Source organism: Neomonachus schauinslandi, chromosome 2 (assembly GCF_002201575.2).
Source record: "Neomonachus schauinslandi chromosome 2, ASM220157v2, whole genome shotgun sequence".
In the NCBI taxonomy this organism is placed as follows: domain Eukaryota; kingdom Metazoa; phylum Chordata; class Mammalia; order Carnivora; family Phocidae; genus Neomonachus; species Neomonachus schauinslandi.
The window spans coordinates 35898193-35921319 of record NC_058404.1 but is presented as its reverse complement, the minus strand read 5'-3'; the positions used below and the strand labels follow the sequence as shown (position 1 = coordinate 35921319).

The 23127-nt window shown below is 37.4% G+C and overlaps 1 protein-coding gene across 1 annotated transcript in view; it reads right to left on the bottom strand.

Annotated features, from left to right (window-relative positions):
* The window catches only part of LOC110573134 (disintegrin and metalloproteinase domain-containing protein 32-like), a 191288-nt gene that overhangs the window by 127500 nt on the left and 40661 nt on the right, over positions 1-23127 (bottom strand). Inside the window, exons 5-9 of the mRNA XM_021681555.1 lie at positions 20559-20635; positions 19098-19275; positions 5803-5871; positions 2125-2196; positions 1753-1919 (exon numbers count right to left, since the gene is read on the bottom strand). Of these exons, the coding sequence (XP_021537230.1) occupies positions 1753-1919; positions 2125-2196; positions 5803-5871; positions 19098-19275; positions 20559-20635 (563 nt within the window). The remainder of the gene's footprint in view (positions 1-1752; positions 1920-2124; positions 2197-5802; positions 5872-19097; positions 19276-20558; positions 20636-23127) is intronic.

Here is a 23127-nt window from a genome sequence, read left to right as displayed (position 1 = left end):
CCTCAAAAAAGTTAAAAATAGGACTACCCTATGATCCAGCAATTGCACTAGGTATTTACCCAAGGAATACAAAAATACTAATTCAAAGGGATACATACACCCCAATATTTACAGCATTATGTACAATAGCCAAATTATGGAAAAAGCCCAACTGCCCATCAACTGATGAAGAGATAAAGAGGAAGTGGTGTATATATATACTCAGCCATAAAAAAGAATGAAATCTTGCCATTTGCAATGACATGGATGGAGCTCGAGAATATTCTGCTAAGAGAAATAAGTCAGAGAAAGACAAATACCATATGATTTCACTCATATGTGGAATTTAGAAAACAAAACAAATGAGCATAGGAAAGAAAAGAGGGAGAGGCAAACTAAGAAACAGACTCTTAACTATAGAGAACAAACTGATGGTTATCAGAGGGGAGGTGGGTAAAGGGATGGGTTAAACAGATGATGAGGATTGAGGAATGCACTTGTGATGAGCACCTGGTGTTGTATGGAAGTGCTGAATCACTATATGGCACACCTGAAATTAATATAACACTGTTAACTAACTGAAATTAAAATTAAAACTTAAGAATAAATAAATAGCACTAACATTAATTAATCAGGCTGACAAAAAATGAAAAGAGCAATAACATTTATTGTTGGCAGAGATGCGGGAAAAATTTTAATCCCACATTTGCAAAGGAAATATTGACATGCCAACTTAAAAATATGTATATACAGATTTTTTGAAAGATATTGCTAATTATAATTGCTACTAAGTTTTATATGAGTTCAATTAAAAATATATAGTTATAATTGATCATTAGAAAACTTATATTGATTTCTTCAACAAATAAACTGGAAAGAAAATATGACAGAGAGGAAATCCACAGATTTAAAGAGACTAAGAGACATATCAAATGAATGCAATGTGTGGACCTTGCATGGATACAGATTTGAACCAACCAACTATAAAATGTAAGATAAAAGATTTTAGACAATATGCAAAATTTGAACCCTGACTAAACCATGATGACTTTAAGGAATTGCCATCTTTTGGTGTGATAATGGTATTGTGAATACTTTTTTTTTTTTTTTGGTATTGTGAATACTTTTTAAAGAATCCTTATCTTTCAGAGATACGTAAATAATATGACACATAGGATTTTCTTCAAAAGAACTGAATTTGAGGGGGTGAGAAAAAGAAAAAAATTAGCCATAAGCTGATAATTGTTTTATGGATATGTAAGGTACATGATGATTCATTATTTTACTTTCTCATCTGCTGTTATGCTTGAAATTTTCCATAATAAAAACTAGAACAAAACAAAAAAAACTAATATTTAAAAATAATGCAGAAAATTCATTAGGGTAAACTGTTTTTAACCTACTTTCCCAAGTCTTTGATCCAACTTCATAACAAAAATATAAACTTCATAAATCCCATTTTTTTAGGTAGTGGTTAAGATTATGGGCTCTGGGGTTAAAACCTGTGGGTTCAAACTGGAAGGACACCACTAGATCCAAGAATCCTGAAATTATTTAACCTCTAGAAATCTCAGTCTCCTCATTAGTAAAAAGCTAACAAGCACAGAAATAAATTTTAGCAAGTTTTAGTGACAAACAGAAAGATAATATGAGGCCTGAATGAAGCACATAATGTATTAATAGTCACCAATGAATAAAAATTCCCTAAATTAAGCTACATCATTATCACAGATCTTTGTTTTCTTTCTAAGAATATTGAAACATTATTCTTACATGAATAAATATGCAATATCATGAGGCCTCAGAGTAAGATAGAACTTTTTCCATTCTAAAAATCTACGCAATACTTCATCTGCCTCACCAACTGTAGAAATCTTATTTTTATCTGACCACATCTCCAACGATGACAGCACAACAGTAACTTTAAATTGGGCAAACATCTAAAAACAAGAGATAAATACATGAAAAATTAATGTTTATGTTATTTTATAATAACCAAGAAATTAATTCAATGCTTTGACAAATCCATACTCAGTTTTGTGTAGATAGCTTAATTATTCAGAAATGCCAAGTGAAGTTAATGGAAATTATAATTTCAAAACTAGTATAAATTTTTCTAACTAGTATGAAAAGAAAAATACTTACCGAATTTACAAGGCCAATAGTTTCGATGACTTTATTTGTTACTATCGTGCTATCAGAGCCCAAGTAATCATACTGAAAAACAAAATTAATTTCAAATTAAATACAATCTGTTATGTAATATGTTTGAAATATACTCTCCATCTACTCTCAGAAATTTGATGCTGCTTTGGGGTTAAAACAGTTCAAAATAAGATAGTAACAAATTAAAAAAATGAATATAAACTGGATCACTCATATATGCTGATGGGAATGTAAAATCGTACAGCCACTCTGGAAAGTTTAGCAGCTTTTTTAAAACAAATAATATACTTACCATATGACCCAACAATTGCACTCCTGGCATTTATTTCTATTTTTTAAGTTTTATTCAAGAGAGAGAGAATGAGAACAAGTGGGGGGAGCGGCAGAGGGAGAATCTCCAATATGGGGCTCAATCCCACAACCCATGAGATGGTGACCTGAGCCAAAATCACAAGTCAGATGCCTAACCAACTGAGCCACCCAGGCGCCCCATACTCCTGGGCATTTATCCTAAAGAAATCAAAACCGATGCTCACAAAAAACATGTTCATAAATGTTCATAACAGTTTTATTCCTATTAGCCCAAAGCTGGAAACAATTCATATGTCCTTCAGTGGTTAACTGGTTAAACAAACTGTAGTACAATCATATCATGGAATACTGATCATTAGTAAAAAGGAACTGACTAAACTGTTGATATATGAAACAGTTTGGATAAACCTTAAGAAAATTATGCTGTGTTAAAAAAATCTCCAAAGGAGGGGCGCCTGGGTGACTCAGTCGTTAAGCGTCTGCCTTCGGCTCAGGTCATGATCCCAGGGTCCTGGGATTGAGCCCCACATCGGGCTCCCTGCTCAGCGGGAAGCCTGCTTCTCCCTCTCCCACTCCCCCTGCTTGTGTTCCCTCTCTCGCTGTGTCTCTCTGTCAAATAAATAAAATCTTTAAAAAAAAATCTCCAAAGGATATATACTACAAAATAACATTTATGCAATATTCCTGAAACCTGGAGAACAGATTAGTGACTACCAGAGGTTAAGAAGCCTGGGAAGTAGGGAGAAATGGATGTGACTATGAAGAAATAATGTAAGAGAGTCTTGTAGTGATGGTTCTTTTGAGTGTCTTGATTGTGACAATGATTACACAAGGCTACATATGTGATCCTAGTGCACAAACCTACACACACACAAATTAGTGTATATACAAATACTGAAATCTAAACAAGCTTTGTGGAATGTCCCAATGTCAAATTCCATATCTATAAATCAAATCTCTTAAGTATAGCACCACTTGCATGTTCCACAGGACCCTCAAATGAAACATACGTAAAACGAAGCTCATCATTCTCCTACCTACCTTCCCACTACTTTAATTAAAGGTATTATCATCTATGACCTCCCACATTTATGATACTGCGTGTTCCATAAGAGCAGAACTTTTTCTGTTGTGTTCACAGCAGTATCCTCAAAAGTAGAATAGTAATTGGCATCTACAGGATGCTCAATAAATTTATTAAGTGAAAGGATAAATCAAATCAATTTAAGTCCTTCTAATTCAACCTTAGCAGTAACTTTAAAATTTTTTTTTTCTATTACTAATACTACTAACTAGTAAACGTTTGACTTGATTACTGGAATGGTCTCTTAAATGTCTCCAACTATCCCATCAGCAATCCAGTCCCTACACTATTACAAAAATGATGATTCTAAAATGAAAATATGAACCTGTCACTCCCCTGTTTAAAATCTTTTTAATGGATATAGGATAAAATAGGATAAATAGGATAAAATCCAAATATTGTATCAGTTCTTCAATTTATCTCTTTCTATTTTCCTTCTTCAACCCTATGTATTAATCATACTAAACTTGTTTGTTTTTTTTTTTTAAGAAACTTCTCTCATATTTATGCGCCTTTGCAAGGAAAAGTTTTGCACCAAGTCTTCCCTGGCCCCACCCTCACCTCATTATCCAAACTAACTAATCCACAAACCATCCCCCAACCACCTCCTTTATCAGAATCTCACACTCCATGCCATTATTCCCCTGCCCTAATCACCCAAAGAGCCAACTAGAGACAACCTCCACATCCCAGAACCCACTGAAATTATTCAAGCTAGACAACCGTAAACCTGTTTACTTTGCCTCAAGGGTTCTTTCCCACAGAAACCATAATCAGGTCTCCTGCCCATATTTTCCCCTTGCTCCCTCTGTCTCCTTACCTATTTTGTTACTTCCCCACGTGGCTTCTGCAGGATGTGGCATACTCTCTCCTTTTGGGAACTGTGAATAACAAACTATCTCTCCAACAGCAATTTTGTCTCCTGATCTGTTGGCCCCATCATACATGAATAATAATAAAACACATTTTAAAATACCTACTTGCATGCTTTTATACTACCCCTGGTTATAGCTGTGTTTCCATGTCTTTCTCCATCATTGGACCATGTTTTTATACTCCCATATGCTTCCTTCAAGCATAGCATTGAATTCACTAGACTGCAATTGTGGATTTAAAATTTGGGAAGTCATTGAAGACAATATCACTATTGTTCTTCTTTATATGCCCAGCATCTAGTCACATAGATGCCACAGCAGGCTCAATGTTTGTTTTATTAAAGAATATGTAAATATGTATAAAAACATAGAAAAGGGAAGTTTAATCAGTATCGTACGCCTGGCAAACCTGACAATTTGGGCAAGAAGCTTTTAAAACAACTCTTAAAGTTTGTAACAGAATTCTGAAAAAAAAAATGATTTTTATAATCCAGAATATTCCCTGGAAATTTAGTCATCATTATTATAAATATCTTAAATTTCTCTTAAATGTTCCTTTGTCCTTTTCCCCTATATTCTAATGAATCGAGTATTTTCTTATTCTTCTCTAAATCCTATCTGTCTCTGAATCTCAACTCTGGCTTCCTGACAAGCTCTACAATTCTACAAATAGAATTGATAATGTGTTTGATTCATATTCTCTGTAGTATTCCAGAGGTGTGACAATGCTCATATCAGAACAAAACCTGGAAAGTATATTTTTATCCCTGTTTTCTGAAATCTCTGAAATATGGAGGAAATAAAGCCACACCTGATTGGGTGCAAACTAAGTTCTCATCCCAAGGTCCTGAAGTTTAAAGGTCCTCAAATAGTTTTTGGGACTCAGGGATTTAGAAATATGTTTATACCAGGTAAACAATACACTAGAACAGGTGAACCTTTAAAAACCACTCAAAAAAAAAAATCTTGATACATTAATGTAAGCAGTTCTCATAGTTATACTGTCATCACTTATGTGCCAATAAAAACTTTATAGGACAAACATTCCCTAGGCTACATATTGCTCTTCAAGTGCTCTAAAAACAAAAAATAAAGCTTAAAGATTTTCACTTAAAATATCACCATTAAAAAAATACTGTAGATGGAAAGAGTTCCTAAAGATGTGAAGTACCAGCTTAAAAATAGTTTTATTATCCAGGATTTTTATGTAAACATTTCTAATAGAAATATGTAATTTTGAGTATTTGGTTTTTCAGTTTGCAAATTTTCCAGTGTTCTCTCTACAACATGTAGTAAAAAGACTGGAATTTTTAAGTTCCTTTCTAGCTAGGGATAATTATACATTCACACCAAATATTAAAAGCAAAGAAAAAGAAAAATACATACCAAAGCTTTATCCACCACAATATACATTTCTAGATAAAGAGGAATTAAATCTGGAACAGCTGATTCTGACTAGAAAAAAGAAAAAAGCACTTAAAAGCACATAAAACTTTCATAAATTGTTTATTCTGAACTTTTAAAATCATTTTTCCACTGTATTGAGGTGTAATTAATGAAAATTATATATATTTAAAGACTTGATGTTTTGATATATATATATATATATATATATATATATAGGAAAATAATTGTCATAATTAGGCCAATTAACATCATAGTGACCATTTTCTTTTTTGTGTGCATGATAAGAATGCATAAGATCAGGGAGCAGCAAGACGGCGGAGGAGTAGGAGACCTGGATTTCATCTGGTCCCAGGAATTCAGCTGGATAGGGATCAAAACATTCTGAAAACCTACGAACTCAACAGGAGATCAAAGAAAAGAATAGCAACAACTCTCTGAACAGAAAAGCGACCACTTTTTGGAATGTAGGACATGCAGAGAAGTGAATCCGAGGCGATATTCGGGAGGATAGATGGCGGGGAAGGGGGCCTCAGTCCACTGCTTTTGGCAAGTGATAGAGCCGCGGAGCACAAAATCGGAACTTTCAGAAGTCGGCTCCGCTGAGGGATGTCGCTCCAGTGGCTAAGCAGGGGGTGGAACCCCCGTAGGACAGTGTGGTCTCAGGACCCTCAGGGTCACAGAAAGACCAGGGGTGCCTGAGTGCGGCAGAGCTCCCAGGTATCGGAGCAGGGAAGCCGGCTACAGAGATGGAGCCGAGGCGTGGGCTCTCAGCTCGGGGTTGCCATAAACTGTGATCCGCGGCACAGTCAGGGCACTGTTCCTCCAGCAGGGACCCAACAAGCGGCAGATCCGGGAAGACTCCCATTCCTCTCCCAGGAGGAGCAGCGCGGGAATGCACTGCAGAGATCTACTGGGTTTGGAGACTCCACACCAAGTTGGGTGCCAGAGATAGAAACGCTGGGTCACAGGCCAGGTGAGCTGGGAGTGCAGCCAGAGACGGGGAGACGGGAGTGACTGACCACTTTTCTCTGGGGGCGCACTGAGGAGCAGGGCCCTAAGTTCTCAGCTCCTCCGGGTGGAAGATTGGGAGGCGACCATTTCCACTCTTGTCCTCCAAAGCTGTATGGAAAGCTTGCAGGGAACAAAAGCTCCAGAGAGCAAACCTGAGCAGATTACTAAGCCAGGACCGGGCAAGTGCAGGGCAATTCCGCCTCCAGCAAAGACATTTGGGAACCATGGCAACAGGCCCCTCCCCCAGAAGATCAGCAAGAACAGCCAGCCAAGGCCAAGTTTACCGATCAATGAGAATGGCAGAACTCCAGCACTAGGAGAATACTGCACATAGAATTCATGGCTTTTTTCCCCATGATTCTTTAGTCTTTCAAAGTTAATTTTTTTTAACTGTCTTTTTTTTTTGAGTTTTTCTTTTTCCCCTTTTTCAACCAACATCTTATCAATCCTCTTTTTAAAAACTCTTTTTTATTTTTCATTTTTAGAGTCATAGTCTATCCCTTCATAGTAGTTACCCTTATTTTTAGCATATATATATAAGTTGTTCACTCTTTAAAATTTTGAGATACAAATTCTTCTAACAGATGAAAATATACCTAAATCACCAGTGTATGGCTTTGTTCTAGTCTACTGCCTGATCATATTCTCTCCCTTTTTTTCTCTTTTTTAAATCCTCTTTTCTTTTTTCAAACAACTTATCAATTCCTTTCATAAAAATTTTTATAATTTTCATCTTTACAATCATATTCCATCCCTTCATCGTATCAACCCTTATTTCTGTACATATATAAGTTTATCTTTCTTTAAAATTTTGGGAGGCACTTTCTTCTAACAGACCAAAATACACCAAAAATCTAGTGTGTGGCAATGATCTATTCACCAGCCTGATCATATTTGATCATATTCTGTTTTTTTTTGTTTTGTTCTGTTTTTCTTTGTTTTTATCTTTTCGTTTCTTTTTTTCTTTCTTTCTTTCTTTCCCTTTCTTTTCCCCCAGTTTCAAGTATTTTCTGATTTGTTTAGAGTATATTTTCTGGGGACGTTGTTACCCTGTTAGCATTTTGTTCTCTCATTCATCTATTCTCCTCTGGACAAAATGACAGGACGGAAAATTTCACCATAACAAAAAAGAACAAGAGGCAGTACTAACTGCCAGGGACCTACTCAATATGGACATTACTAAAGTGTTGGGTCTAGAGTTCAGAATGATGATTTTAAAGATACTAGCTGGGCTTGAAAAAAGCATGGAAGTTATTAGAGGAACACTTTCTGGAGAAATAAAAACTAAAATCTAACCAAGTCGAAATCAAAAAGGCTATTAATGAGATGCAATCAAAAATGGGGGCACTAACTGCCAGGATAAATGAGGCAGAAGAGAGAATCAGTGATATAGAAGAGCAAATGATGGAAAATAAAGAAGCTGAGGAAAAGAAAGATAAACAACTACTGGATCACGAGGGCAGAATTCGAGAGATAAGCGATACCATAAGACAAAACATTAGAATAATTGGGATCCCAGAAGAAGAAAGAGAGAGGGGGGCAGAAGGTATATTGGAGCAAATTATAGCAGAGAACTTCCCTAATTTGGGGAAGGAAACAGACATCAAAATCCAGGAGGCAGAGAGATCTCCTCTCAAAATCAATAAAAATAGGTCAACACCCTGACATCTCATAGGAAAACTTACAAGTCTCAGAGACAAAGAGAAAATCCTGAAAGCAGCTCAGAAGAAGAGGTCTGTAATCTACAATGGTAGAAACATTAGAATGGCAACAGACCTATCCACAGAGACCTGGCAGGACAGAAAGGACTGGCAGGATATATTCAGAGCACTAAATGAGAAAAATATGCAGCCAAGAATACTCTATCCAGCTAGGCTGTCATTGAAAATAGGAGGAGAGATAAAAGCTTCCAGGACAAACAAAAACTAAAGGAATTTGCAAACATGAAAACAACCCTACAAGAAATATTGAAAGGGGTCCTCTAAGCAAAGAGAGAGCCTAAGAGCAACATAGACTAGAAAGGAACACAGACAATATACAGTAACAGTCACCTTACAGGTAATACAATGGCACTAAATTCATATCTTTCAATAGATACCCTGAATGTAAATAGGCTAAATGCCCCAATCAAAAGACACAAGCTATCAGATTGGATTAAAAAACAAAAACCCATCAGGCGCCTGGGTGGCTCAGTTGGTTAAACGACTGCCTTCGGCTCAGGTCATGATCCTGGAGTCCCGGGATTGAGTCCCGCATCGGGCTCCCTGCTTGGCAGGGAGTCTGCTTCTCCCTCTGACCCTCCTCCCTCTCATGCTCTCTGTCTCTCATTCTCTGTCTCTCTCAAATAAATAAAATCTTTAAAAACAAAAAAACAAAAAAAAACCCATCCATAGACTGTCTGCAAGAGACTTATTTTAGACCCAAAGACACCCCCAGATTGAAAGTGAGGAGTGGAAAACAATTTACCATGCTAATGGACACCAAAAGAAAGCTGGGGTGGCAATCCTTATATCAGACAAATTAGATTTTAAACCAAAGACTGTAATAAGAGATGAGGAAGGACACTATATCCTACTTAAAGGGTCTATCCAACAAGAAGATCTAACAATTGTAAATATCTATGCCCCTAACATGGGAGCAGCCAATTATATAAGCCAATTAATAACAAAAGCAAAGAAACACATCAACAACAATACAATAATACTGGGGGACTTTAACACCCCCCTCACTGAAATGGACAGATCATCTAAGCAAAAGATCAACAAGGAAATAAAGACTTTAAATGACACACTGGACCAAATGGACTTCACATATTCAGAACATTCCATCCCAAAGCAACAGAATGCACAGTCTTCCCCAGTGCCCATGGAACATTCTCCAGAATAGATCATGTCCTAGGTCACAAATCAGGTCTCAACTGGTACCAAAAGATTGGGATCATTCCCTGCATATTTTCAGACCACAAAGCTTTGAAACTAGAACTCAATCACAAGAGGAAAGTCAGAAAGAACTCAAATACATGGAGGCTAAAGAGCATCCTACTAAGGAATGAACGGGTCAACCAGGAAATTAAAGAAGAATTTAAAAACTTCATGGAAACCAATGAAAATAAAAATACAACTGTTCAAAATCTTTGGGATGCAGCAAAGGCACTCCTAGGAGGAAAATATATAGCAATACAAGCCTTTCTCAAAAACAAGAAAGGTCTCAAATACACAACCTAACCCTACACCTAAAGGAGCTGGAGAAACAATAGCAAATAAAGCCTAAACCCCGCAGGAGAAGAGAAATAATAAAGATCAGAGCAGAAATCAATGAAATAAAAACCAAAAGAACAGTAGAACAGATCAACAAAACTAGGAGGTGGTTCTTTGAAAGAATTAACAAGATTGATAAACCCCTGGCCAGACTTATCAAAAAGAAAAGAGAAATGACCCACATCAACAAAATCATGAATGAAAGAGGAGAGATCACAACCAACACCAAAGAAATACAAACAATTATAAGAACATATTATGAGCAACTCTATGCCAGCAAATTAGATAACCTGGAAGAAATGCATGCATTCCTAGAGATGTATCAACTACCAAAACTGAACCTGGAAGAAATAGAAAACCTGAACAGACGTATAACCACTAAGGAAATTGAAGCAGTCATCAAAAATCTCCCAACGAACAAAAGCCCAGGGCCAGATGGCTTCCCAGGGGAAATCTACCAAATATTTAAAGAAGAATTAATACCCATTCTTCTGAAACTGTTCCAAAAAATAGAAATGGAAGGAAAAATTCCCAACTCGTTTTATGAGGCCAGCATTACCTTGATCCCAAAACCAAACAAAGACCCCATCAAAAAGGAGAATTACAGACCAATATCCCTGATGAACATGGATGCAAAAATGCTCACCAAAACACTAGCCAATAGGATCCAACAGTACATTAAAAGGATTATTCACCACGACCAAGTGGGATTTATCCCTGGGCTGCAAGGTTGGTTCAACATCCACAAATCAATCCACGTGATACAATACATTAACAAAAGAAAGAACAAGAATCATGTGATCCTCTCAATAGATGCAGAAAAAGCATTTGACAAAGTACAGCATCGTCCTTGATCTAAACTCTTCAGAGTATAGGGATAGAGGGTACATACCTCAAGATCATAAAACCCATCTATGAAAAACCCACAGGGAATATCATTCTCAATGGGGAAATACTGAGAGCTTCAGGGATGTCCACTATCACCACTGCTATTCAACATAGTATTGGAAGTCCTAGCCACAGCAATCAGACAACAAAAAGAAATCAAAGGCATCCAAATCGGCAAAGAAGTCAAACTCTCACTCTTTGCAGAATGATATGATACTTTAAGTGGAAAACCCAAAAGACTCCACCCCCAAACTGCTAGAACTCATACATGAATTCAGTAGAGTGGCAGGATATAAAATCAATGCCCAGAAATTAGTGGCATTCCTATACACCAACAACAAAACAGAAGAAAAAGAAATTAAGGAGTCGATCCCATGTACAATTGCACCTAAAACCATAAGATACCTAGGAATAAATCTAACCAAAGAGGCAAAGGATCTGTACTCAGAAAACTATAAAATACTCATGAAAGAAATTGAAGAAGACACAAAGAAATGGAAAAACGTTCCATGCTCATGGATTGGAAGAACAAATATTGTGAAGATGTCCATGCTACCTAGAGCAATCTACACATTCAATGCAATCCCCATCAAAACACCATCAACTTTTTTCAAGAAATGGAAGAAATAATCCTAAAATTTGTATGGAACCAGAAAAGACCCCAAATACCCAAAGGAATCTTGAAAAAGAAAAGCAAAGCTGGCGGCATCACAATTCCGGACTTCCAGCTCTATTACAAAGCTGTCATCATCAAGACAGTATGGTACTGGCACAAAAACAGACACATAGATCAATGGAACAGAATAGAGAACCCAGAAATGGACCCTCAATTCTATGGTCAACTTATCTTTGACAAAGCAGGAAAGAATGTCCAATGGAAAAAAGACAGTCTCTTCAACAAATGGTGTTGGGAAAATTGGACAGCCACATGCAGAAGAATGAAGCTGGACCATTTCCTTACACCACACACAAAAATAGACTCCAAATGGTTGAAAGACCTCAATGTGAGACAGGAGTCCATCAAAATCCTAAAGGAGAACACAGGCAGCAACCTCCTCGACCTCTTCGAAACATCGCCAAAGGCAAGGGAAGCACGGCTTATGAACTATTGGGACTTCATCAAGATAAGAAGCTTTTGCACCGCAAAAGAAACAGTCAACTAAACCAAAAGACAACTGACAGAATGGGAGAAGATATTTGCAAATGACAGATCAGATAAAGGGCTAGTATCCAAAATCTATAAAGAACTTATGAAACTCAACACCCAAAGAACAAATGATCCAATTAAGAAATGGGCAGAAGACATTAACAGACATTTTTCCAAAGAAGACATCCAAACGGCCAACAGACACATGAAAAAGTGCTCAACATTGCTCAGCATCAGGGAAATCCAAATCAAAACCTCAATGAGATACCACCTCACACCAGTCAGAATGGCTAAAATTAACAAGTCAGGAAATGACAGATGTTGGCGAGGATGTGGAGAAAGGGGAACCCTCCTACACTGTTGGTGGGAATGTAAGCTGGTGCAGCCACTCTGGAAAACAGTATGGAGTTTCCTCAAAAAGTTTAAAATAGAGCTACCCTATGACCCAGGAATTGCACTACTGGGTATTTACCCCAAAGATACAAATGTAGGGATCCGAAGGGGTACATGCACCCCGATGTTTATAGCAGCAAGGTCCACAATAGCCAAACTGTGGAAAGAGCCAAGATGTCCATCGACAGATGAATGGATAAAGAAGATGTGGTATAGATATACAATGGAATATTAAGCAGCCATCAAAAGGAATGAGATCTTGTCATTTGCAACAACGTGGTTGGAACTGGAGGGTATTATGCTGAGCGAAATAAGTCAATCAGAGAAAGACATGTATCATATGAACTCACAGATATGAGGGATTCTTAATCTCAGGAAACAAACTGAGGGTTGCTGGAGGGTGGGGTGGGAGGGATGGGGTGGCTGGGTGATAGACATTGGGGAGGGTATGTGCTATGGTGAGCGCTGTGAATTGTGGAAGACTGTTGAATCACAGATCTGTAACTCTGACACAAATAATACAATAAATGTTAAAAAAAAAAAAAAGAAGAAGATAGTAGGAGGGGAAGAATGAAGGGGGGGAATCGGAGTGGGAGTCGAACCATGAGAGATGATGGACCTGAAAAACAAACTGAGGGTTCTAGAGGGTAGGGGTTGGGAGGATGGGTTAACCTGATGATGGGTATTAAAGAGGGCATGTTCTGCCTGGAGCACTGGGTATTATACACAAACAATGAATCATGGAACACTGCATCAAAAACTAATGATGTAATGCATGGTGATTAACAAAACAATAAAGAAATTTAAAAAAGAATGCATAAGATCAATACTCAGCAAATTCCAAGTTTATAATACACTATTGTTAACTACTGTCATATTACTATATATTTAATCTCCAAAAGTTACTTATCTTGCATAACTGAAGCTTTGTACCATTTGACCAACATTTCCCCATTTATCCTTGTCCTCAGCTCCTGCAACTACCATTTGCCTCTTTGCTTCTAGGAGTTTGACTATTTTAAGATTCTACATATAAGTGAAATCATGTAGCATCTGTCCTCTGTGTGGCTTATTTCACTTAGCATAACATCCTCCAGGTTCATCCATGCTGTCACAAATGGAAGATTTGCTTCTTTTTTCAAGGCTGAATATTCCACTGATACTTACATGTATATATATTATACATATGTATAAGAGAACATATATATATATATATATATTATATATTCTCAAGATGGGAAATCAGAGGGGGAGATGAACCATGAGAGACTATGGACTCTGAGAAACATACTGAGGGTTCTACAGGGGAGGGTTGTGGGTGGTTGGGTTAGCCTGGTGATGGGTATTAAAGAGGGCACATATTGAATGGAGCACTGAGTGTTATATGCAAACAATGAATCATGGAACACTACGTCAAAAACTAATGATGTAATGTATGGTGATTAACATAACAAAATAAAATTTAAAAAAAATAAAATGAAAAAAAGATTTAATATATGGCTTTAAAAATCAGCAGGGTTTAATTCCAGGAGTGTTAGAGGGCTATAGGAAACTGAAATTATGCTTTTAAAGAGCCTGTGCACATATTCACTCAATCTGAGGCCCAGCACAGAGGCAGCTGTTGAAAAGTACCTGGAATGTAGATGAAGATTTAGTGACTAATTTTAGGGCATATGTCAGAGGGATAGAGATTTGTAAAAACTTTCTCTGAGAACAGAAAAGGTGGTATGAGCTATTTTTCTCACCCTCCTTCTGCCTAGCTGGCCCAATACTGGTGGGTACCAGTTCTGACACTTTTCCATCTACCTTGTTAGGACTGCACAACCCATCCCAGGGTTCCCTTGAGGACTGGCTCTGTCTAACCCACCCACTCTGGCAGGCACTCCTTCCAAGGTGGTCCTGCTCTATCATACCCAACAGGCATACCTGGCCAGGACCAACAGCCCCCAAATTGGCTACCAAGTTAACACACCTAGTAGGGGGCCTTGGCCAGGACAAGGACCTCCAAAGCAGCTCTTGCCTGATGGGATGGCAGGAAGCAGCCCTGCCCACCAGTACCACAGCAACAGTCGTGACTTGGCTTGCACCAACCACAACAGGGGCTAGCCCTGCTCATGAAACCACCCACAGCAGTTGTGGCATAGTCACAAGAGAAGGGCACACACACCTCAAACAGGGGACATCCCTGGAGTGCCTCATTTTGTTGATGAGGGAAAACTGTGCTCTGTGCCCCACAGGATACCTTCTACATAAGGCTACATCTTCAAAATAAGGAGCCATAGCTGATATACCTAATACACAGACAGAAACAGACAGTCAAGCAAAATGAGGAAACAGAGCAATATGTTCCAAATGAAAGAACAAGACAAACCTTGAGAAAGAACTAAACAAAATGGAGATAAGCAATCTCTCTGACAGAGTTCAAAGTAATAGTCATAAATCTGATAACTGAACTTTGAGAAGATTGAAAGCACAAAGAACTTCAACAAACAGATATAAAATACTTAAATAAAAAACGAGAGCTAAGAATACAACATCTGAATGAAAAATACACTAGAGAAAATCAACAGCAGAGTAGAGGATGCAGAAGAATAGATCAGTCATCCAGAAGACAGGTAACAGAAAGCACTCAAGCTGACCAGCAAACAGAAAAAAGAGTTTTAAGAAGGATAATAATTTAAGGGACCTCCAGGACAACATCAAGCATACTAACATTCCTTTTTTTTTATTTTTTTATTGTTATGTTAATCACCATACATTACATCATTAGTTTTTGATGTAGTGTTCCATGATTCATTGTTTGTGCATAACACCCAGTGCTCCATGCAGAGCATGCCCTCTTTAATACCCATCACCAGGTTAACCCATCCTCCCACCCCCCTCCCCTCTAGAACCCTCAGTTTGTTTCTCAGAGTCCATCGTCTCTCATGGTTCATCTCTCCCTCAGACTTCCCCCTCTTCATTCTTCCCTTCCTGCTATCTTCTTCTTCTTTTTTTTTAACGTATATTGTATTATTTGTGTCAGAGGTACAGATCTGTGATTCAACAGCACATACCCTCCCCAATGTCTATCACCCAACCACCCCATCCCTCCCACCCCCCACCACTCCAGCAACCCTCAGTTTGTTTCCTGAGATTAAGAATTCCTCATATCCATGAGGTCATATGATACATGTCTTTCTCTGATTGACTTACTTCACTCAGCATAACACCCTCCAGTTCCATCCACGTCATTGCAAATGGCAAGATCTCATTCCTTTTGATGGCTGCATAATATTCCATTGTGTATATATACCACATCTTCTTTATCCATTCATCTGTCGATGGACATCTTGGCTCTTTCCACAGTTTGGCTATTGTGGACATTGCAAGCATACTAACATTCTTATTATAGGGGTTCCAGATGTAGAAGAGAAAAGAAACAAGCAGAATATGTATCTGAAGATATAATAGCTGAAAACGTCCCTTATCACGAAAGGAAACAGACATCCAAGTTCAGGAAGCACAGAGAGGACCAAACAAGATGAACCCAAAAAGATCTACAGCAAGATAATTATTAAAATGTCAAAAAATAAAGATAAAGAGAGAATTTTAAGAGCAGCAAGAGAGAAGTAACTAGTTACATACAGAGGAACACCCATAAACACATCAAATGATTTTTCAGCAGAAACTTTTCAGGCCAGAAGGGATTCTCATGATATATTCAAAGTGCTGAATGGAAAAAAAACCTACAAACAAGAATACTCTACCCAGCAGGGCTTTCATTAGAATTGAAGGAGAGATAAAACAGTTTCCCAGACAAAGGTTAAAGAAGTTCATCACACACACCAAACTAGCCCTAAAAGAAATGTCAAAGGGACTTATTTAAGTAAATAAAAAAAGTCATATCTAGATGTAAGAAAATTATGAAAGTAAAATCTCACTGGTAAAAGTAAACATAGAGTGAAGGTAGTGGATCAAGCATTTATAAAGTTAGTATGAAGGTGAAAAGACAAAAGCAGTAAAATCAACTATATCTACAGTAATTAATTAAGCAAAAATAAAAGATGAAAATATGAAACCAAGTACACAGAACATGGAGGGGAAATAAAAATGTAGTGCTTTCAGAATGTATTCAAAATAAAGAGATCATCAACTTTAAAAAGATGGCTATAGGGGCACCTGGGGGCTCAGTTGATTAAGCGGCTGCCTTCAGCTCAGGTCATGATCCCAGGGTCCTGGGATCGAGCCCTGCATCAGGCTCTCTGTTCAGCAGGGAGCCTACTTCTCCCTCTCCCTCTGCTGCTCCACCTGCTTGTGTGCCCTCTCTCTCTCTCTCTCTGTCAAATAAATAAATAAAATGTTTAAAAAAATAAAAATAAAAAGATGGCTATATACATAGGTTGTTGTGTATGAACCTCATGGTAATCACAAACCAAAAACCTATAATAGATACACAATAAAGTAAGGACAAAAGAATCCATGTGTAACAGAAAAAAGTCATCAAATCACACAGGTAGGAGAGCAATCGAAGGAACAAAGAAGAACTAAAAAATCAACCAGAAAACAATTAACAAAATGTCAGTAAGTACACACCTACCAATAATAACCTTAAATTTAAGTGAACTAAATGCTTCAATCAAAAGGCACAAGATAAGGGAATGGATTAAAAAAATAAGACCCAACTATGCTGCCCATAAAAGACTCATTGGAGGCCTAAAGATAGATATAGACTGAAAGTGAAAGGACGGAAAAATATATTCCATGCAGAGGAATGAAACTGAACCATTTTCTTAAAGCATATATAAAAGTAGACTCAAAATGGATGAAACACCTAAATGTGAGACAGGAATCCATCAAAATCCTAGAGTAGAACACAGGCAGCAACTTCTTAGGCCTCAGCCGCAGCAACTCCTCACTAGACATGTCTCCAAAGGCAAGAGAAGTAAAAGCAAAGATGAACTACTGGGATTTCATCAAGATAAAAAGCTTTTGCACAGCAAAAGAAACAGTCAACAAAGCTAAAAAGGCAACTTATGGAATGGGAGAAGATATTTTCAAATGTCTTATCAGATAAAGGGCTAGTATCCAAAATCTATAAAGAACTCATCAAACTCAACACCCAGAAACAAGAAATGGGCAGAAGACATGAACAGACATTTCTCCAAAGAAGACATACAAATTGCCAACAGACATATGAAACAATGCTCAACATCACTTGGCATCAGGGAAATACAAATCAAAACTACAATGAGATACCACCTCACACCAGTCAGAATGGCTAAAATGAACAAGTCAGGAAACAACAGATGTTGACGAGGATGCAGAGAATGGGAACCCTCTTACACTGTTGGTGGGAATGCAAATGGCTGCAGCCATTCCAGAAAACAGTATAGAGGTTCCTCAAAAAGTTAAAAATAGAGATACCCTATGACCCAGCAATTGCATCCAATGTATACAAACATAGTGATTTAAAGGGGCACATGCACCCCAATGTTTAAAGCAGCAATGTCCACAATAGCCGAACTATGGAAAGAGTCCAGATGTCCACTGACTGATGAATGGATAAAGAAGATGTGGTATATATATATACAACGGAATACTACTCAGCCCTCAAAAAGAATGAAATCTTGCCATTTGCAATGACATGGATGGAACTAGAGAGTATTATGCTAAGTGAAATAAGTCAGAGAAAGACAAATTGATTTCACTCGTATATGGAATTTAAGAAACAAAACAGATGAACATAGGGGAAGGAAGGAAAAACAAAATAAGATGAAAATAGAGAGGGAGGCAAACCATAAGAGACTCTTAAATGGAAACAAACTGAGGGTTGCTGAGGGGAGGTGGGTGGGGGGAAGGGGTAATTGGGTGATGGGCATTAAGGATGGCACTTGATGGAATGAGCACTGGGTGTTATATGCAACTGATGAATCACTAAATTCTACCCCAATAACTAATAAAAAAAAATCCCCCTGAATCAAAAGAAGATATGCTGAGCTTTTTTTTTTTTTTAAGACTTTTTTATTTATTTGACAGAGAGAGAGACAGCCAGAGAAGACACAAGCAGAGGCGAGCAGGAGAGGGAGAAGCAGGCTTCCCGCAGAGCAGGGAGCACCATGTGGAGCTCGATCCCAGGACCCTGGGATCATGACCTGAGCCGAAGACAGACACTTAACGACTGAGCCACACAGGTGCCCCTATGCTGAGCTTTAGATACAGAAAGAATAAAATTTGACTACAGCTGAAAAAAAATACTGGCATTTAAATAATTTCCAGGAATACAGACACAAAAGCAGGAATTTAGTTTCTTAAATTTACATTGAGTATACACTAGTTAGTTTTTAGAAAGTTGTAAGTATGTAACAAAATAAGAATTAGAATAAAAATTTATCATAAAAAAGTAGATGATCAATTGATGCAAGGAGAAGGCCATATATGGTTCAAAGGAAATTGTAACATTAAGAAAAGATGAGGATGTTCTGAAGGAAAGAATATTTGCTACAGTTATACAACATGTTCATATAATTTTCTTATACATAAATTAAGTAAGGACAATAATTGCCCTGAAAATGGTAATAAAACATACACAAACTCACCTTTTCACTTATAAAAATGTTATAGTCCACTGGGTTTTGTTCTATGCCTTGATTATCTTCAGTAAGATCTTCAAGTTCACTGTTTCTACTCCTTAATTTATAAAGAAGATGTTGAAATTCAACTGCAGATTCCAGAGGCTCGATTCCATAAGAAATATTTTCAAATTGCAGTATTCCTCTGTAAAATTAAGAATAAAACTGTAAGTGCTTTTAATCAATTCTCTATTATAAAACTGACAGAATCCAAAAGAAGAAGGAGAAAGAGGATAAAGAACATTGAATATACACTAGTTTTTTGAGCTCAGTATTTTGACCCAAACTCTTTACATTATGGAAATAATTCTGAAGAGACAAAATATCTCCTGCAATCCACAAAATTCACTTTCAATTTGATTCTCTCTATAGATATAAAGGCAGCAGAAATTATGTAATCAGTTGCGAGGTGTATAAGTATACAGCATTACAGTGATTGAGGAATTCCCTGTTCTCCAAGTCACTGACTTAATGAGAGCAAAAGTAAATAGAAATCTTAATGACTTTCTCTCTGGTTGGCACTGCTTTTGAAAAATGATCACATTGCCTATATAACAAAAGTATATGTAATAAGTAAAATTTTATTTATAAAAATAAAATTTAGCAGTAATTTTGAAAAGGCATTTATTAATCTTCTTTATGCACACAGTCTGAATAAGAAATTAAAAGCAAGATTTTAAAGATTAAACAACTTTTGTAACTATTTTTCTCTGGCTCTGGCTCTGGTTCAAGTGGCTATTTCCCAAAAACCAAACTATAGGGTTCCATGTAACAAGCACCGAGGAACACTTATTTATTTGTTAAAATAAGGATCCTATACTACAAAAATGAGGATGAAGAATTTCCTCACAGAATGGGAAATTCTAGGCACTAAGGAAGTAACCCTACAATTGTTATCATTTAAGACATTGATATTATTAGAAAAATTTGAATACTATATTAATAATTATTTGCTTATATAGAATTTGCCTCCACTCCCTGAAGGTGATTTTCCTTGAGAAAAAGTACGCCTTTTTATTTTTATTTATCTTTATAACTCCAAACACTAGGCCAGTAGGTGACACATGGTAGGTACCAAACATATCCATTTGCTGAAAAAATAAGCTATCCTAAACAGCTCCTCCAACTTGCTGTAGTCATTTACATTCAGTTGTCATTTCTGTAGCTAAAAAAAACAAAAAACAAAAAACCAAGATATAGAGCAAGGAGACTAGGAAATCTAAACCTTCAAGGAGGTTAGAAATGTCTCTGGCCAGCAAGGAAGTGAGGAGATACAAGAGAAGAAAAATGTTCAGAGGAGGATATCATTGCATTATCTCACATGGGAATCCTCTTCCAGCCCCAAACTTAATATAAAAATGAGAAATTCACTGCAGCCAAATATCATTAACTACAATGTTCACATATCAGTGACAGAAAATAAACAACCTCAATCCAGAGCACGTGCTGAGTGTGACAACAGAGTTCGGATGTCCTTCAATATGCCCCTGGTAGTAGCACTGAGCCTAGGAACGAAAAAAAGTGAAGTCGTTATTTAGGATTGACAAACTTTCTAATGATTTCTTATTTTTATACTTGTTAGAACTTTCCAAATATTTTCACAGGCTACATGGTTTATATATCAGTATGGATAAAGTGACATTCAGGAAAAGTTTCCCTATATTTGTCACTTTTACTATATTAACTACTCTTCTGATTAATATTTGGAATTATTATTTTATACTCTGCTTCAAAGTGTTATCTCATATTTTTGGTTAAATTGCTTTCCAATATATAAATTTAGTTCATCAATTAAAAGACAAAGATTATGAATCTGGGTTTCAGAGAAAATCTCATATTCTACTAAAAAAATCTAAAATTTAAGGACACAGGAAGATTAAAGAACTAGAAAACGATACACCATATCAACACAAACCAAAAGGATGATTCTGAAACTATACTAATACAAGAAATGAAGACTTTAAGGCAAGAAGCATTACCAAGTGATAAAGAGGGACATTTCATAATGAAAAGAGTTTCAGCTGATCAGGAAGATATAAATATTCCAAATTTGTATTCACTTACTAGATAGCTTCAAAATATATAAGCTCAAAATTTTAAAAATAATAAAAATTGACAAATGCATAATCATAGTAAAAGATACATTTCTGTCTGATAAATCAAGCATTCAGAATCTACAGAAGATCTGAACAGCATGTTAGCAACCTAATATAGGTAGAATAAAAACTGTAGAATGTACTTTCTTTTTAAAAAACATGGAATATTTACAAAAATGAAACCATATTCTGGGCCATGAAGCAAGACAAGAAATTTTAAAGAACTGAAATCATACAAAGTTTGGTCTCTAATCACAGTAGCTAGAGATATAGCAGACATCATCACAGGGAGAAGATTATGTAATTTCCAAGATTCAGTAGTGCTATAAATTTTGGTGGAAACGAATGTAAGATTTCTAATTAACACACTGCTTTATAATAGAACTAAGGGGAGGAAGAAGGAGCAAGAAAAGGAAACTGATAGCTCTAGCCAATAAAAGTGAAGCAACATGGTGTCCAAATTCAATCTTTCAACAAATTTCTGTTATGCTAACTATACGTCAGGCATTTTTCTAGGCACTCAGCATACATCAGTGAATAAAAAACACTAAAATAAAAACCCTGCCTTCATAAAGTTTATTTTGCACTGGTGAAACAGAAAATAGATAAAATATATGGCACATCATATATTGATAACCACCATAAAGAAAAACAAAACAGATAAAGTAAGAGAGTACTAAGAGTAAGAGAGCAATTTAAAATAGGAGTTAGGGACTAATAGGGTAATTTTAAGCAAAGACCTTAAGGAAAGGGAATCTTGGGAAAGACCAAGCATTTGGATCAAAGAAAATAGAAAGTGCAAAGATCCTGGAAGGAGAACATATCTGGTATGTTGAAGAACAGCAAGACCAAAATAGCTGGAACAGAATGAGCGAGGTAGACAGTAACAGGAAATGAGCTCAGTCAGGTAAAGAGGACCAGATTGTATAAAGGCTGTAGGATATTGAAATGACTTTGGCTTTCACTTTGTGAACAACAGGAGGTCATACCATAGAGGGTTCTGAGCACAGAAACAACACAATGTGTCTAGGCTTTAATAGGATTGATCTGGTTGGCCATGTAAACTGACTAAAGGGATGGGCAAGGTATAGAAACAAGGAGATTATTCATGAAGTTATAGCAGTAATCTAAGCATTTACTTGGAAAAGAATGTTATTAGGATACAGACAGAGGAAGAGGGTGGATCTGGCTATCTAATTTAAAAGGTAGGGTCAATAAGATTTATCGATAGATGGGATGGGGGTTAAAAAAAGAAAAGGTTTAGGAGCTAGATGGTGGAGGAGTAGGAGACCTAAATTTCATCTAGTTCCAGGAATTCAGCTAGATAGGGATCAAACCATTCTGAGCACCTATGAACTCAACAGGAGATCGAAGGAAAGAATAGCAGCAACTCTCTCAACAGAAAAGCCACGACTTTCTGGAAGGTAGGACGTGCGGAGAAGTGAATCCGAGGCGAGGGGGAGGAGGCCTCCAACTGCCGCTTCTGGCAAGTGATAGAGCAGCAGAGCACAAAATCAGAACTTTTAGAAGTTGGCTCTGCTGAAGGACGTCGCGCCAGCGGCTAGCAGGGGTGGAACCCTTGCTGGGACAGTGTGGTCTCAGGACCCTCGGGGTCACAGAAAGACAGGGGGTGCCTGAGTGCAGCAGAGTCCCCAGGTATCTGAGCAGGGAAGCCGGCTGCAGAGACGGAGCCGAGGCGCGGGCTCTCAGCTCAGGGTTGCCATAAACCGTAATCAGGGGCACAGTTGGGCCACTGCTCCTCCAGCAGGGACCCAACAAGCAGCATACCCAGGGAGACTCCCCTTCCTCCCCCGGGAGGAGAGGCGCGGGAGCGCACTGCAGGGATCTGCTGGGTTTGGAGACTCCACACCGAGTCGGGTGCCAGAGATAGAAAAGCCCAG